Source organism: Lachnellula hyalina (genome assembly GCF_007821495.1).
Source record: "Lachnellula hyalina strain CBS 185.66 chromosome Unknown contig00186, whole genome shotgun sequence".
Lineage (NCBI taxonomy): Eukaryota > Fungi > Ascomycota > Leotiomycetes > Helotiales > Lachnaceae > Lachnellula > Lachnellula hyalina.
The window spans coordinates 13041-27302 of NW_022157300.1; the positions used below are offsets into that span (position 1 = coordinate 13041).

The 14262-nt window shown below is 45.8% G+C and overlaps 3 protein-coding genes across 3 annotated transcripts; 1 reads left to right on the forward strand and 2 right to left on the reverse strand.

Annotated features, from left to right (window-relative positions):
* Window positions 1–2677: 2677 nt before the first annotated feature.
* Window positions 2678–4093, reverse strand: LHYA1_G008195 (uncharacterized protein; the record flags this gene model as incomplete). The annotated part of the gene is made up of 2 exons (XM_031153115.1): window positions 2678–2895; window positions 2950–4093. The coding sequence occupies 2 exons, from the start codon at window positions 4091–4093 to the stop codon at window positions 2678–2680; spliced, it is 1362 nt and encodes a 453-aa protein (XP_031002140.1).
* A 1099-nt stretch (window positions 4094–5192) lies between these two features.
* Window positions 5193–6769, reverse strand: CSLA7 (putative mannan synthase; the record flags this gene model as incomplete). The annotated part of the gene is made up of 2 exons (XM_031153116.1): window positions 5193–5382; window positions 5436–6769. 2 exons carry the CDS (start codon window positions 6767–6769, stop codon window positions 5193–5195), a joined length of 1524 nt encoding a protein of 507 aa, XP_031002137.1.
* A 5687-nt stretch (window positions 6770–12456) lies between these two features.
* Window positions 12457–14254, forward strand: MAL31_3 (Maltose permease; the record flags this gene model as incomplete). Its single annotated transcript, XM_031153117.1, has 5 exons — window positions 12457–12852; window positions 12896–13502; window positions 13562–13791; window positions 13856–14063; window positions 14118–14254. The coding sequence occupies 5 exons, from the start codon at window positions 12457–12459 to the stop codon at window positions 14252–14254; spliced, it is 1578 nt and encodes a 525-aa protein (XP_031002138.1).
* Window positions 14255–14262: the final 8 nt, after the last annotated feature.

Here is a 14262-nt window from a genome sequence, read left to right on the forward strand (position 1 = left end):
CCTAGAACTCCATGCCGTCCCTCCCTAAGTATGCCTCGTTTTATATTCTTCAACAGGCTTGGCATCATCTCTAGCCACTATGCGATTATTCTTGATTATCGCCAGCGTTCTTCAACTCTGGCCGTGACAATGTACTTTCCGCTCTTCGTAGTTGCCCACACCGGCCTTGCGGTCCTTGGTGACGAGTTCTCAATCGCGACAGCGTATGCATTCCAGAGTGTATAAAAACCAGTAGAGGATGATGGGTCAATGTTAGCCTTCAATGCCGTCGAAGACTTTCCATATGTCAGTGCTAGGGAAGGAGTTTTGATTTGATTACTAGCTAATCTCAAACTTGAATCATTGTAGCATGTACACCCACCTTGTGTTATCTCCTTTTCAATAAACTCGGGTTTTCTTTAGGGCGATTTTGCATCATCTCGTCTTCCACATTCCTTTATAGCATATTTGCTGAATAGAAGCAACTTTGTCCTTTGAACTACATCTTACTTGTTATTTCATCCCTCTCCACAACAACTTCGTTTGCTTTTTACCAGTCCATTCTCCGTTGTCGCTCTTGGCATCCCTGATACCAGCTGGAGCTTCTTTAAAACCAAGGAACTGGATAAATCAATTCCATTATCTCATCACGCTGCTAACACCAACCATAACCCCATTCTTAATCGGGATAACTACCATAATAGTACTATTTCGTCCTATTTATCAGTTATCTAAAACTATGACCTCTTCTGCATATTCTGCTTCCGCACCTTGTAATGTCGCATCAGGTTCTCGGATGCAGCTGCACAGATATAGCTGCAGCTGCAGGTACGAAAAGTGTTTGATCCACAATGGTCATAATACCATGGTCTAGATTTTTACTATACGACCCTTCGTGCCGATTCCAAGTATCAACCTGGGATTTGCCTCCACGCGGCGAATATGCAGAGGGCCGCGCCGCTCACTGTTACATCAAAGTCTGCACGTATTAAAATAGTATAACGAATGTGGCGTCAAGATATGACCTTAGCCTTTGGGCATTCATTGCGCTCCACTGTTATATTATTTGAAAAATTGCTCTTTTTAAGTCTCACTGTCTTATTATTTTTACTCCATAGATGTATATTCCGCGGTAAAGATCTTAGATCCAGGGATCATAGGGCCTTTAGAGGCTGTAAATTACACATCCCACTTTAAGATTAATTTTATGTTTTGGATTTCAAGAATATATACTAGGGTAAAGAGTAAGTCACAACATTATAGTTCTATCTATTTACGCTTAGTAGTGGATTTGATACAGGTTTGTTAGACGACAAAGGTTGTTCAGCTGAAGCTTTGAAAAGTTTATGGGCACGCAATCTACTAGTATATTTTCCAAGGATCAATGAATATAGAGTTACATTCAATATTTGCTTCGACGCATGCACAGAATCCCTGAAAACCCTCAGCTCGTAGTCGTAAGCCTCCGAGCCTCGCAATACGTAAGAAGTCCCACCTACGTTCAAGATTGTTTCAGCTATTATCTTTCTTGGTAATCTATTGATCTTATCTTATACTAGGGTGAAGAGCAAGTTTTATATGCAGGGTCTCATTTCCACGCTAACAGTCCCCACTATATCAGACTTAGGAAAAAAGAAAGAGTGAAGTAATATTCCTAAACGTCTAGCCTTGCTTGATGATCAATATTTACCGATTAATGTGCTTTTGCCTTCATTTAAGGTTCTTGATTTCTGGAAATACATTACTAATGGAATCAATCAGCCTTTTCTGAAATGCGTGATTTCGGAGCAACCGCTGCCGTTATCTTTAGGGATCTTGGAGGGGCATCGCGGGCAAGCTGGCTTATCGTAGTCCACGATAAAAAAGTAACAGCGTAGTTTTATCATGTGCTAGACGCGGGACATGAAAACTTTGTGATACTCCGTACGTGACTGCCGCTCTTTAGCCCGGAGTATTTCCGGCTGCACGGGCCGTCCAAGTGATAAGGCCGGACTTTTGGTAGCTTCAGGGGTAAGTAACACCACTTTGATTGCGTGGTGGAAAGCTTGGCGGAAAGCTTGGCGAAAGAAACCCTGGGTCCAATCTTGAACTTGCAAAGGTAAATCTTCATCCTATCTACCAGTATGAAACTCTGAAGATCTGTGGGGCATCAATCGGTCGTTCTTCGTTCCGTGCTGGACTATTCCAGAGAAATATACGCGGTATCAGTGGTATCACAGAGCTACATCTTTCTCCGAGCCTAGCAACGACTCCACCAGAACATGAAGAGGGAGAATCCTGGCTGGAAGGGAACTTGCCCGGCGCCTATATGGCTGAGTCTTGGCTCCTGGGTTTGGTGCCTTCGTATACACTTGTTACTTCGTCACAGGCGTAACTATCCCGTAACTACTCCGTATCCCGCCAGAATTCTATAGCAGGGGGCTTAAGAAATACCGGTAGTAAACGCACCAAATCAAGGCCCCCTTACCCTGGTCTTCTTGGCGGAATATTTACGCCTCTGACGAAGTATTACCTAGCTAGTCAAGCCCTAATGCCCCTCGGGAGGCTTGAAGGAGACCTTCGGTCTGCCTCCCTCGGCGTTAAAAAAACAAAACAAAACTAAACTCCATACCATGAATGTGCAATCTGGAGACTCTTAATATCTAAACGTTTTGAAGCCTAGTCTGAATTCTATGTTCTCTCCACCAAAGCTAGTTCTCTATTTTACAAGGATATCAAAGAACCGATGAGCCAAAACCTTGCTCGGTAACTCTACCAACCGGTAGAACAATTCGGCTGCTGGTATAGTCGTCACGAGACACGTAACAAGCGCTGCAATAGTAGAGCTTGGGAAATTTGCGCCGTCGTGTTGGCGTGTCTGTGTAAAAACTTTAATTCCAGCAGTGTAGATGATGATAGATTGTATCAAAAAGTAACCTTTAGTTGGGACATTAGCATAGAATATGGATTTAGCGTAGAAAATTCACTTACTCAGGGACCTCTTTCCAAGGTAGACAAAAAGTTTATTCTCAAAGATGCGCTGAAGAACGGAGTAGGCTTCCAGAAAAGTGAAGAACCCTATAAGGATGAGATAGATGTCGTCTCGCGCATAAGTGTGATGAGTTTTATACTCATAGTTCAGGCCAGCCGTGTAGTACAACCCAGTGTGATATTCGTACTCTTTATCGAATAGATCCGGACGCCAAGCTGCCCACGCAAACTGCATAAAGAACCCCGCGGCAAGGCAGAAACCAGCTGGTATCCAAACGGGCACGCGCAATGGGCGTGGAGAGCCATCTGATTTCTGAAAACGTTGGTGTGGGATGTTGATAGGAATTCCACGCTGCGCACAACCCTGAAAGTCCATGTTCATGACCATGTCACAGAACAACAAGCCAGAAATAGTGAACCAAGCCCACGACTGAACCCACCACGCTGTAATGATAAATCCAAAGGCGGTCTGCACTCTCCACTTCTTCCGGGTGTATGGAATGATGATCATGGTCATATAGACAGTGTAGCTTTGAACGTACACCGCGTTTATCATCCACAGTGTTTGAGAGGGGAACGCCGTACTACCAGATGACAAAAGCCAGTCGTGCGATGTCCAGAAGAGGTTGAATACCGAGTTGAAATATGCAAGTGTGTTGGGTATAAAGTAAGGAACTTCTATGGACTTGTTGCCAGTACTGTCCTTGAATTGAGAAATTGTATCCAAATTCTTATGGGTGAAGGCAAGCTTGCAAATTGCTAGGCTGACAGCGACAGGAAGACTTAGGGCTATACTACGGCAGAGGACTGATCTTGCGATACGGCTACTTCGATCTTTGGCCTCGCTTCTGATGAATGGAATAGCGATTGACCGGGCCGAGAGGAATATTATGGCACCGTAGAGAAAGTATTCGTTCCAGAAAACAACCGAAAGCGTTTTCCGAATGATTTTCTGGTAGAGACGGCCATCTGGGTTGGCGGAGGTGGCTACAGCCACAGGAACAAAGGTTTGAAGGAAGACATGGAGGAATGTTTCGATGACCAGCAGGCCTCGGAAACCTAGCAGATACTGTTGGTCGTAGACCGTAGGCGGACTGGCTTTGAGCTTTTCGGTTTGTTGAATGATTCGTTTGAGGTTCTCCATGGTTTGAGAGTTGCTGGAGAGCAAAGAAGGAAACAAGAGAAATGACTAACAGCTTCAGAGAGCACTTTTGTCGTGCCCAAGGAGAAAGTATCCTTTTACCAAGAGCCAAGACGCCAAGATATGTGTACTGCAGAGGCACTAGCCAATGAACAACATATGCCGGCCTTCCAAATGTAGTCTGGCTACGATTCGATGCCATCTCACCTGAAAATCTGAATCGGCCGGCCTTCCGAATGTAGTCTGATAACCATTTGACGCCATCACCTCGAAACAAGATAGATACCTTATCAATCCTCTCGGTCGAAGCCTCGAAGGTGTCATGCCGGTGCTACCGGAGGGAAACAGGATCGGCAGATGCCGTTTAGGAAGTTCAATACGAAGTAGTTGGGCTGGCTGAGGCCGGGGGTGGACATGGGCTTACTCCGTACGGAGTATGGAGGTGCTGCAGGGTTTGGATGGAGGGTTTGGATGCAGGGTTTGGATGGAGGGCTTGGATGCAGGGTTTGGATGCAAGGGCCGTGCCCTTTAGGAAAGAGGCTAAAATTTACATTACAAGGTTCAAGGATGCTTCTCGTGTGGCGCTCGGCTGAGGCGCGGGTTTAAGTTTGGATGGAGTAATAAGCTTATCTAGTCTACGGACCTAGTAGGTACTAGGTACTTGGAATACTACCACAACTACCACCGTCTACCAGTAGTAACCAACCTACTATATTTGAGAATGCGAAGATAATTACTTCGTATTTACAGAGTAGTACATCAAACAAAAGGTGACATCATATAAGGTTTAAATCTTTTATACGAGCTCACGTTACACGTTTCATAGTTTGCACCGTTGGCCAAGTAAGACCTGTCGTAGTGTGATAGGCCCGAATAGCGGTTGGGACAGAGACTAACTCCATACCCGAATACCCCCGTACTCGTACCACTGCACTACAGGGATTTACGTGGCCACCCTCAGGGGTAATTCGGACCCTGCACTGCACTGTAGATTATCGATGTCGATCTTTGCATTTAACGTTGATTTATTTGATAGTTCAATTATAATTATGGAGGTCCTGCAATATACTTTTCTAGTATGCAGTTAACATCTTGGCACCTCTTAACCTCTTCTCGTAGCCTCCCACTTCACAAAGTGACTAATTTGCCGTGCATGTCCGAATAGCCCCATCACCGCAGTCAGCACAAGTTGAACGGGAAAGGTAACTGTAAAGATACCAATCGTCCACCATCGAATGAACTCTGATCTGGTGTGGAAAGTGATATACAGTGTGCCGAATAGAGAAACAAGACTAAGAAATCATGTGAGCTGTCAACTTCAGAAAAGTACAAGGAGGAAGCATACCTGAGAATAAAGAGCCACCATGCCACCGGGTACTGAAAGAAGACCAATTTATAGAGCTCAGTGCCAGATTTTGGAAAGTCGGTGATGATGATACTAAAGACAAGACACAGGTATTGGGAAATGAGGTAGTAACTGGATTCCCGAACCCAAAGAAGGGAGAGTAGTCCGAATCGCTGGCGTAATGTTCGAGTATTGCCATCCACTTCGCTCGGTTTCCAGATGAGATTCGCGTGTCGGATACTAGCCTGCACCCAGCCCTGAGACCAACGGAGCCGTTGTTTCCAGAAAGCGAACCACGACGTGGGAGCAAGCTCAAATGAGGTAACATTGAGATCATGCACCACATTTGCCCCATGACCAAATGCTCGGAGCGCAGAGTCAATGTCCTCCGTAAGCATCGTTTCATCCATCTTCAATTCCTTTAGCAAGTCCGTTCTCCAGTACCCATTGGAACCGCAAAATAGGCCAAAGTCGAACATCGCTGATCGCCCTGGATGCGAGACGGCATAGATCTTGTCGAATTCAACCGCAATCATGGCTGTCATCAGATTTGTATCCGCGTTGAAGATAACGCACCGTCCTTGGACAATGTCTACTTTTTTGTCTGATGTTAAACGTTCCATTGCCCATCTGGGGCCGTACGGATGGGGATAGTGATCGCAATCATAGATGGCCGAAACGTTAGCCCCGGTGTCGAGAGAACAGTAGAAGTTGATATTATCGGCCTTCGACGTGGAATTGGGAACTTTGATTATCCTCAACTCTGGGTGTTTCAAAGACAGGTTGCGCATTTCGCTTTCCAGTGGTTCGATGGGGTAAGGAGTGTTGTAAAGAACGTTGATGCAGAGTTTGTCTCTTGGATAGATTATTTTCTCGAGCATGTAATAGATGCGATCCATAATGATGTCTTGTTCATTTGGCAAATAGGCAACGATGTTAATGTCCAATGTTAGGAGGTCGGCATCAGGCGTTGGGAAGATCCAGTTGTTTGCTGCCACCTTTGCGGCGGCCTTCTTGGCTGCATGAACTGGCCCAATGCTCAGCATTGCCTCAATAACGGTGGCACTGGCTATATAGGTGTTGGTCATAAGATAGAAGAACCAAAAGACCTTTATAACCCCAGAAGATGCGACGATATAGATGCAGATTGAGAAGGCAAAGTATGATGTTACCAAACAGAAGGGGGTCCAATCCTGAACGCCATCTGAAGCTGCGGTCAAAGCCGAAGAAATGTCTCTGAAGAGTATGGCAAGGCTTGATCGAATTCGTGTTGTCCGCGATGGACGACTTGTGCCCTCAAAGACATCGTTTGTGCTAACGGTTGATATTTCCATGGCGGCGTGGGTTCCTCGTGTGAAGCTGATGATTGACACTTGGAAGAAATGATGAATGAGTGAAGCCAAGACAACGAGGCAAGACAGAGAGCAACATAGTGAGATTCTATGCAATAGTTAAGCTTGAGCGGGCCAACATTCTGAGCCTTGCTTATCACAGAGTACTGTAAAGTGCCGATGGACAACCTGCCGCTCCGGGATAGCTCAGCCGCGATACAAGGATGGCAAGCAAATCGAGCGCATGGCTGGAGGTACGGAGTAAAGTCATCTCGGAAAGTCTATAGAAAAGGGTGTAGCAGATATGGATAGTAGTCCGTAAGTGGTGCATACTTTTGACCAATGGATATGATCGGACGATTCTCTTCAGCTTCTGAACGAAACAACTACCTAGCTAGGTAAGTCGGAAAATAAAAGATTTCTTTCACGTCCGAGAAAGGCCAATTTGCGATCCGAGCGGCGGCTGCACGTATGTTGATCCTTCCGCATTAGCGACTTTGGCACTTAAAGGGGAAATGGCCAAAATGCCATATCTTAAAATCGAAAAGATCAACACGAGATGCGCCTTGCGTGGAATGCAGGGTTCAAGATGTGCTTTTCCCTGCCCCCCGTTGCATGCACCTACGGCTGGGCAGCGGTCCCCATCCTTATCTGCTACATCTATGTATGCATCTGCAGGGAAGTTTCCTGGCCAGGTTCCGAGGTCTGTTTTCTGATTAGTACCTAACACGGTCATTACTATTGTGAGAGCATGGACCCCTAAAAGGACATGCCCCTTTAGGCTTCACACGGCTAATAAGCGTTTAGGATATACTGTAAATCAAGATCAGGTGAAGTTATAAGTGGATTGCCCAGGTCGCAGCTCCCGCTTCAAGCATGTGCTGCAAGGGATTAAAACTTTGAATCCCCGTTCCCTTTTGAAGATCTCTTTATTGAGCTGGTAGCTTCTCGGCGCTCTTATCAACCGCCAGTGCATCACTCCACACCTCCGTGAATGGAAAGCCAGTTACTAGCACCTTTACGCCTCTTCTTACATTTATCTTGTCCGCCATTGCCAAGTCTCTTCTCTTTCTGTATCTGCATTTATCCGTTCCAAAGATGTCTTTTTTGATCTTCACTCTATTCTGCTTCTTGTCGTTTGCTGTTGGGCAAGAACCAGCCGCCCAAGATGTTGCCAACTGCACGTGTGGCTTTTACAACCCGCAACTCGACATGGTCTTTACTGATAGCTCTATTATCTATTTCAACGAAACGGACACCATACCAGACGATGTTGTTGTCGAATCATTTGAGCACAAGTATGATCGAGGCTGGAATGCCGTATACCGTCAAGGCGCTGCGAAGGAGAACGTAGTAATTGCCAACGACACAACAGCCGGCAATCTTTCAGGTCTAGCACTTTATTGCGACCCTTCGGACGAGCATGGCCTTGTTGTTGGTAGCAGTGTTCGAACTGCACGTCAGGATCTTTTCTTTGGCTCTTTCCGGACCTCGATGAGAGCTCCACGGCAGTGGCTGCATGGCTCAGCGTTGTCTATGCTTATACATCATAACCAAACCGAGACTTGGAATGTGGATGTAATGAACACGGACACCAATAGCACGGCTTGGGTGGCTATGCTTGCTGAGGGCCAATTCTCTGATGTCTGGCTTGGAGCGAACTTTACAGATCTCATGGCTGCCGACATGAGACCCTGGTATTACATGGAATACCGTGTGGATTGGACACGTGACCGTATCGACTATTATATTGGCGGCGAGTTGATGCAAAGTTTCACTAAGGAGATCAACGGCAGTTTGCCCATGACCCCAGCAGCTCTCCGCTGGCAGCACTGGTCGCTTGGAAACCCTTTGGTAGGCTTATTCTCATGCTCATATTTCTTAGGGGGAAGCTGGGAGCTGGATCCTATATTCCCGTGCATCAGCTTTCTCTAAGCACTTGAAGTTTTCGCCGTGCTAATTTGTTGGACAGAACACTCAAGGGCCACCAGGACGGCGCGCACAGGCAAACCTTGCCTGGACACGACTTTTTTTCAATTCTTCTGTATCAACCGACGAGGAACGCGCGGCATTCGACCAAAGATGCACTCCAACTGCGGCTTGTAGTATGGATGATATTACCCTTCGCGGGTCTTCCAATTACTCCTCTGAAGCACTCAAGCCTTGGAAACAACATAATCCAAAGTGGAAGATCCCATGGGCTCCTCTTATAATTGATATCGTCTTTCTTTCGGTCTCTCTTCTTTTCACTGCGAAGTCTTTTGGGCGGAGAATCTCCTGGGCGAGGGTCTCTGCCTTTTTGAGAATCTCCAAGGCAGAACAAACCCCTTCTTTGCATTCTACGACTTCACCCGATCCATTTGCAGATCCTGAAAAGAAGGATGCGGATGTCCAAAGTACCAACGGTTCTAGTTCAGAAGGGGAATCCCCAAGGCTGCCAAGAGAGCCATCTTACGTTAGCTTTGTCGCTCCACCAACATATTCTGGTGCCCACACACCGGCTCCTGAATATCAGACGCCGTTCACTTCTCAAAGGCCGTCACGGGACAATTCCGAGGTTGATCTGGCAATTCAACCGCTGCCTCGTTCTGATTCTGTGGGAAATCTCTACATGAAATCAAGACCCCACCCGACATTGCCACGCGTGGCCACTGACTTCGATGCGATAACGCCGATTCCTGCCACATCTATATACTCACCAACTTCGGCACCTTCTTCAAGCCTTCCAACAGTCCTGGAACCAACTTTCACAACAAAATCAGCGATTGATCAGCCCCAAAGCAGTGCAGATGGGAAAAGACCCGAAGTTACGGTTAACGTTGCAGCTGTTGGGGAAACAAAAAAAACCAACCCTCAACCTACGCAGCAGCGTATAGACTATCTTGCTGGCTTCATTGCAATGAGTGCTATTCTCGTGACAATGAATCACTTTGGCCTGACTTTCTGGGCAGCGGTCATCATTCCATCCGTACGTCCACATTACAAAAGTGAAACGTGGGCCAGGAAGACAATTGCAACATATTTCCTCGACCCTCTATGGATCGGACCATTTCTCATGATATCTACACGCTTCCTCACGTCGAACTATCTACGAACCGGTAAATTGGACAACATGGCCCAGAAGATTGTTGCACGCCCATTCCGTCTCTTGGTTCCCGTAGCCTCTATTGCAACACTTGAGTACTTCCTTATGGACTCTGGAGCTCTTCACTGGCTCGAGTACCTGCCATCTGTCACGTGGTCTCCATGGCCTTTTACCACAATTGTCCCAAATCCTGGCGTGTTCATAAGTGAGATCATTCAGCTTGCGTACCTGATTCCCAACGCTGCTCCAATGATTACCTACAACTATTGTACAGGTGTTCTTTGGACAATTCCCGTTCAACTACAGGGTGCGTGGCAAACACTACTTGCACTTATTATGGTCCGCGAATGCAAAAGTCCTGTAAAGAGATTCCTCTTTTACGCTATATGTATTTCACAGCACTGGTATGGTCTTTCTTGGGGAAGCTATTACTATGCTGGCGTACTGTTGGCGGACTTGGACATAACCTTCAAGTACAAAGACTGGCTCCATCCCAGACCCTGGGCTTATTATCCAGTCCTGTGGTTCCTGATCGCAACTGCACTCGGCGGCTTTTCCCTCGACCTTGTAACACAGTGGACTGGTGTCAATTATGCAGAAAGCGAATACGGATGGTAATTAAACCCTCCCCCCATCTTTAATTCTCATGTGTTGAGATCTATGAAGACAATTTCATAAACTCGCTCATTCTCTTCAAAAAGAATACAGCGCTAATAATTTGTAGGCACCCGGACACAGAGACTGGCCTCACCATCTCTCAGGCAGGAAAGGCCGTGTATCCGGATTACTTTATTCCTCGACTAAACGCACTTATAACAACGGTCAGCATGCAATTGGTTGTTGAAATCTGCCCAGCTATTCAAAAAGTCCTCTCGATCAAACCTCTACAGTGGCTTTTCCCTCACGTCTTTACAATTTACTTGATCCACGGGTTTATCTTTTGGTCGGTGGGATCATGGGCCATGGTTTCAATATTCTCCTATGGGTGTCCGTACTGGCTATGTGTACTCTTGACATGGATCATTTGTTACGGGACGTTACTCGGTAGTCTACCTCTTTTGACGCCGCCAATTGAGGCGATGGGGAAGAAATTGACGCTAAGCATTTGGGAGAATGCCAGTCAGGACCCTGTGCCAAGAAAGCCGACCACCTTCCCTTTTGGCAAGGACCTGTTCGTAAGGGACCTTAACCCTTCGAGGAGCTCAGCTTCTGGGGAGTCTTCGATGGATGAGAAGGACGGCAATCCATTCGCTGACCCTGATAGCAAGGGCAAAGGCAAAGGAGATGTGAAAGTGAAGGAGGAAGAGGTGTGAGTTAATGTGCCCTTGATGGGAAGATGCAATGTATATAGAATTAGATTTTACATCGTACAAGCCAAGCTTGGTACAACTAGACGTCATTTGCTTGATTTCTTTATGTTTATTTGGGTTGATAGAGAAGTCTTATGCAGCCTAAACCAGGCCTCTGTACTAGGACCCCACGCTTTTGCAAAAGTATTACTAGCGAAAATTATGTATGACCTTAGTCCCGTGTATTGTTTTAGATAAGAACAATGAAGTTGGCTCCGCAGTCCTTGATCCTCAGGTATCAGGCGTTATTTTGCATTTTAAATGCTGCCAACTATTTTGCGCCTTTTGTAACAGATATTTTTATCAATGCTAAATTCTCAATGAAGCTTCTAGTTGTACAGTCTTGAATTACTATTTTATGTCCTTTAAACTACGATCAAAATTTACTTTTATCAGTAGGCCAAGGCCTTCTATTGTAGGGCTCTGGAAAGCTGAAGCCATCTCCGAAAGCGAAGCTTTGCCCTACCTCAGAACAACTTATCGGGCCTATATCCCTAAAAGAGAACTTTACGGCACCCAGCGAAACTCTTCGAGAACCGCTCAAATGGCACTGCATGCAATGCGTACCCATTCCATGGAGTTACACTACTCTACGCCGTGACATCTAGCTTTAAAAAGAAAATATTCCAGCTACTATGAGATGTTCTCCTGGAGAGCTTCGAATCCGTGAGTAGATGGGACAATTACTACTGGCATACCCATGCGCCAGATAAAAGATAGCGGTATCACTACAGATAGGAGTTTCAAGTCTTGTGCTCTTTGATGTTATAATGACCGTGGGCTCAGGTTATACAATCCCGCCAAATGAACAGCAGACAGACGCCCCCGATCTACGCCTTGTGCGACTTTTCATCATCGACTTTCGATGTACGACTTGACTGTCACATTATCACTGGTGCTTCTCTTTCTATCTACTGTGAATCCGTCAATAACCGATATATTCCAAGCCTTTTCAGGGATACGGGGGCAACAAGAAGCGCGGCTTATCAGAAGAATTATCAAGTTTCCGGTCATGTAACACTTCATGTAGCACTGCTTCCGCTTTATTGCGGGCCCTTTACCCAAGAATGAAAGCACTCTTTCCTACATAATAATTCTTACTATCGCAGTTGAGTCTATCTGTTCTTCAGAGATTAGGCCGACATATTCCTGCTATCCTTCCAAACGTTTAGTATACTGGGCACTCAGTAAAGCGATTTGCCCGTGGATATTCTTACTTCATCGCTTAACACATTTGATCGTCTCCTGTCGCCAAAATGGAATCGATCGAGAAAGGTGTGGATTTGGAAGGAGTTAGAGAGACTCCTTGTATGAATAGTATTGGCAGGATGCAAGAGATTGGGGAGGAATCCCGTCGAGCCACCGAGTTGGAACATCGCATGTCCTTTAAACAAGGCCTGAAGCTATACCCGAAAGCCCTTGGATGGTCGTCATTCTTTTCTCTTGGTATCATAATGGCATCTTTCGACCCTCAACTGCTCGGGAGCTTATACGCAACACCAGCATTCCAAAAAGATTTTGGCATACTATTCAATGGAGGGTATATAATTACTGCATCCTGGCAGACTGCTTTGGGGATGGGGAATCCTCTGGGCCAAATCGTTGGGGCTCTTCTTGCAGGATATCCCATGGAATGGTATGGCCGTAAAAAGGTGAGGACATCCTAGACCAAAGCTCCCAGGCTAAACCTTCTAGACATTCGGGGTTAGTGTAATCGGAACATCAGCATTCATTTTCAATCAATTCTTTGCCAGGAGCCTCCCAGTACTTCTCGTTGGAGAACTTATCGGAGGTCTCATCCTCGGCATGTATGTTACTATCGCCCCAACCTACGCATCTGAAGTAGTTCCAATTGCACTTCGCGGTCACCTTACAGCATTTATCAACCTCTGCTTCGTGATTGGCCAATTACTCGCAAATGGGGTGATTGCTGAAACTTCTCAAATAAATAATCACTGGGCCTATAGTGCTCCATTCGCACTCCAATGGCTCTGGCCTGCCATTATCCTTTTAGGACTTCCATTCGCTCCTGAATCACCATGGTGGCTGGTCAGGAAACAAAGATACGAGGACGCCGAAAGGTCCCTCAATCGTTTATCTTCATCGTCTGTTAATAACAAGTTGACACTAGCAATAATGATAGAAACAGATAGGCTGGAATATGAAATGGAGACTGGAACTACCTATTGCGATTGTTTCAAGAAGGTTAATTTGCGTCGAACCGAAATCTCAATAGGCGTTTTTGTCATCCAGGCGCTCAGTGGTATTTATCTTATTAATTATGCTACCTTATTTTTCCAACGTAAGCGTTACTCGCCCCCTCCCCCCCACCTCTCAAGATCAAGCAATAACCTTTTATAGTTGCTGGTTTAAATACTAGACAGTCATTTGATATGAGTGTCGGTCTATTGGCGGTAGGCTTCGTTGGAACTTGTATAGCCTGGTGCCTTCTTTCCCTGTGGGGTCGCCGCCGCATCTATAACATTGGACTCGCTTTGATGACAGTGGTTATGTTTGCTATTGGCTTCCTGGATCTTGCACCAGACTATTTAAACAAGAAGGGCGACATTTGGGCTGAATGTATTCTTATGGTACGTTATATTCGTGGTCAGATCGGTTGCATTTATACCTTTTGACTGACTTTGCAATGTCCAGATGATTTGGAATTTGTTGTTTAACATTTCTGTCGGCCCTATCTGCTACACCTTTATTTCTGAGGTATCCGCTACTAAACTCCGTACCAAGACGATCGCTATCGCGACCGCAACTCAGGCACTCTTTGCAATTGGTATGACAGTCGGCATTCCATACATGATAAATCCAGACCAGGGAAATTGGAGAGGAAAGATGGGATTTTTCTTCGGTAAGTTCGTTCTTGTTTCGCAAAAGGCTCTATTCTAACCAATAAATCTTCAAGGCGGATTATCTGTTATCAGTCTTATATGGTGCTGGTATAGAATCCCAGAGACAGGAGGGCGCACGTACGAGGAGTTGAATCTGATGTTTGAAAGGAAGGTTAAGACTAGGGCATTCAAGAACTATAAAGTAGTGTAGAAAAGTTG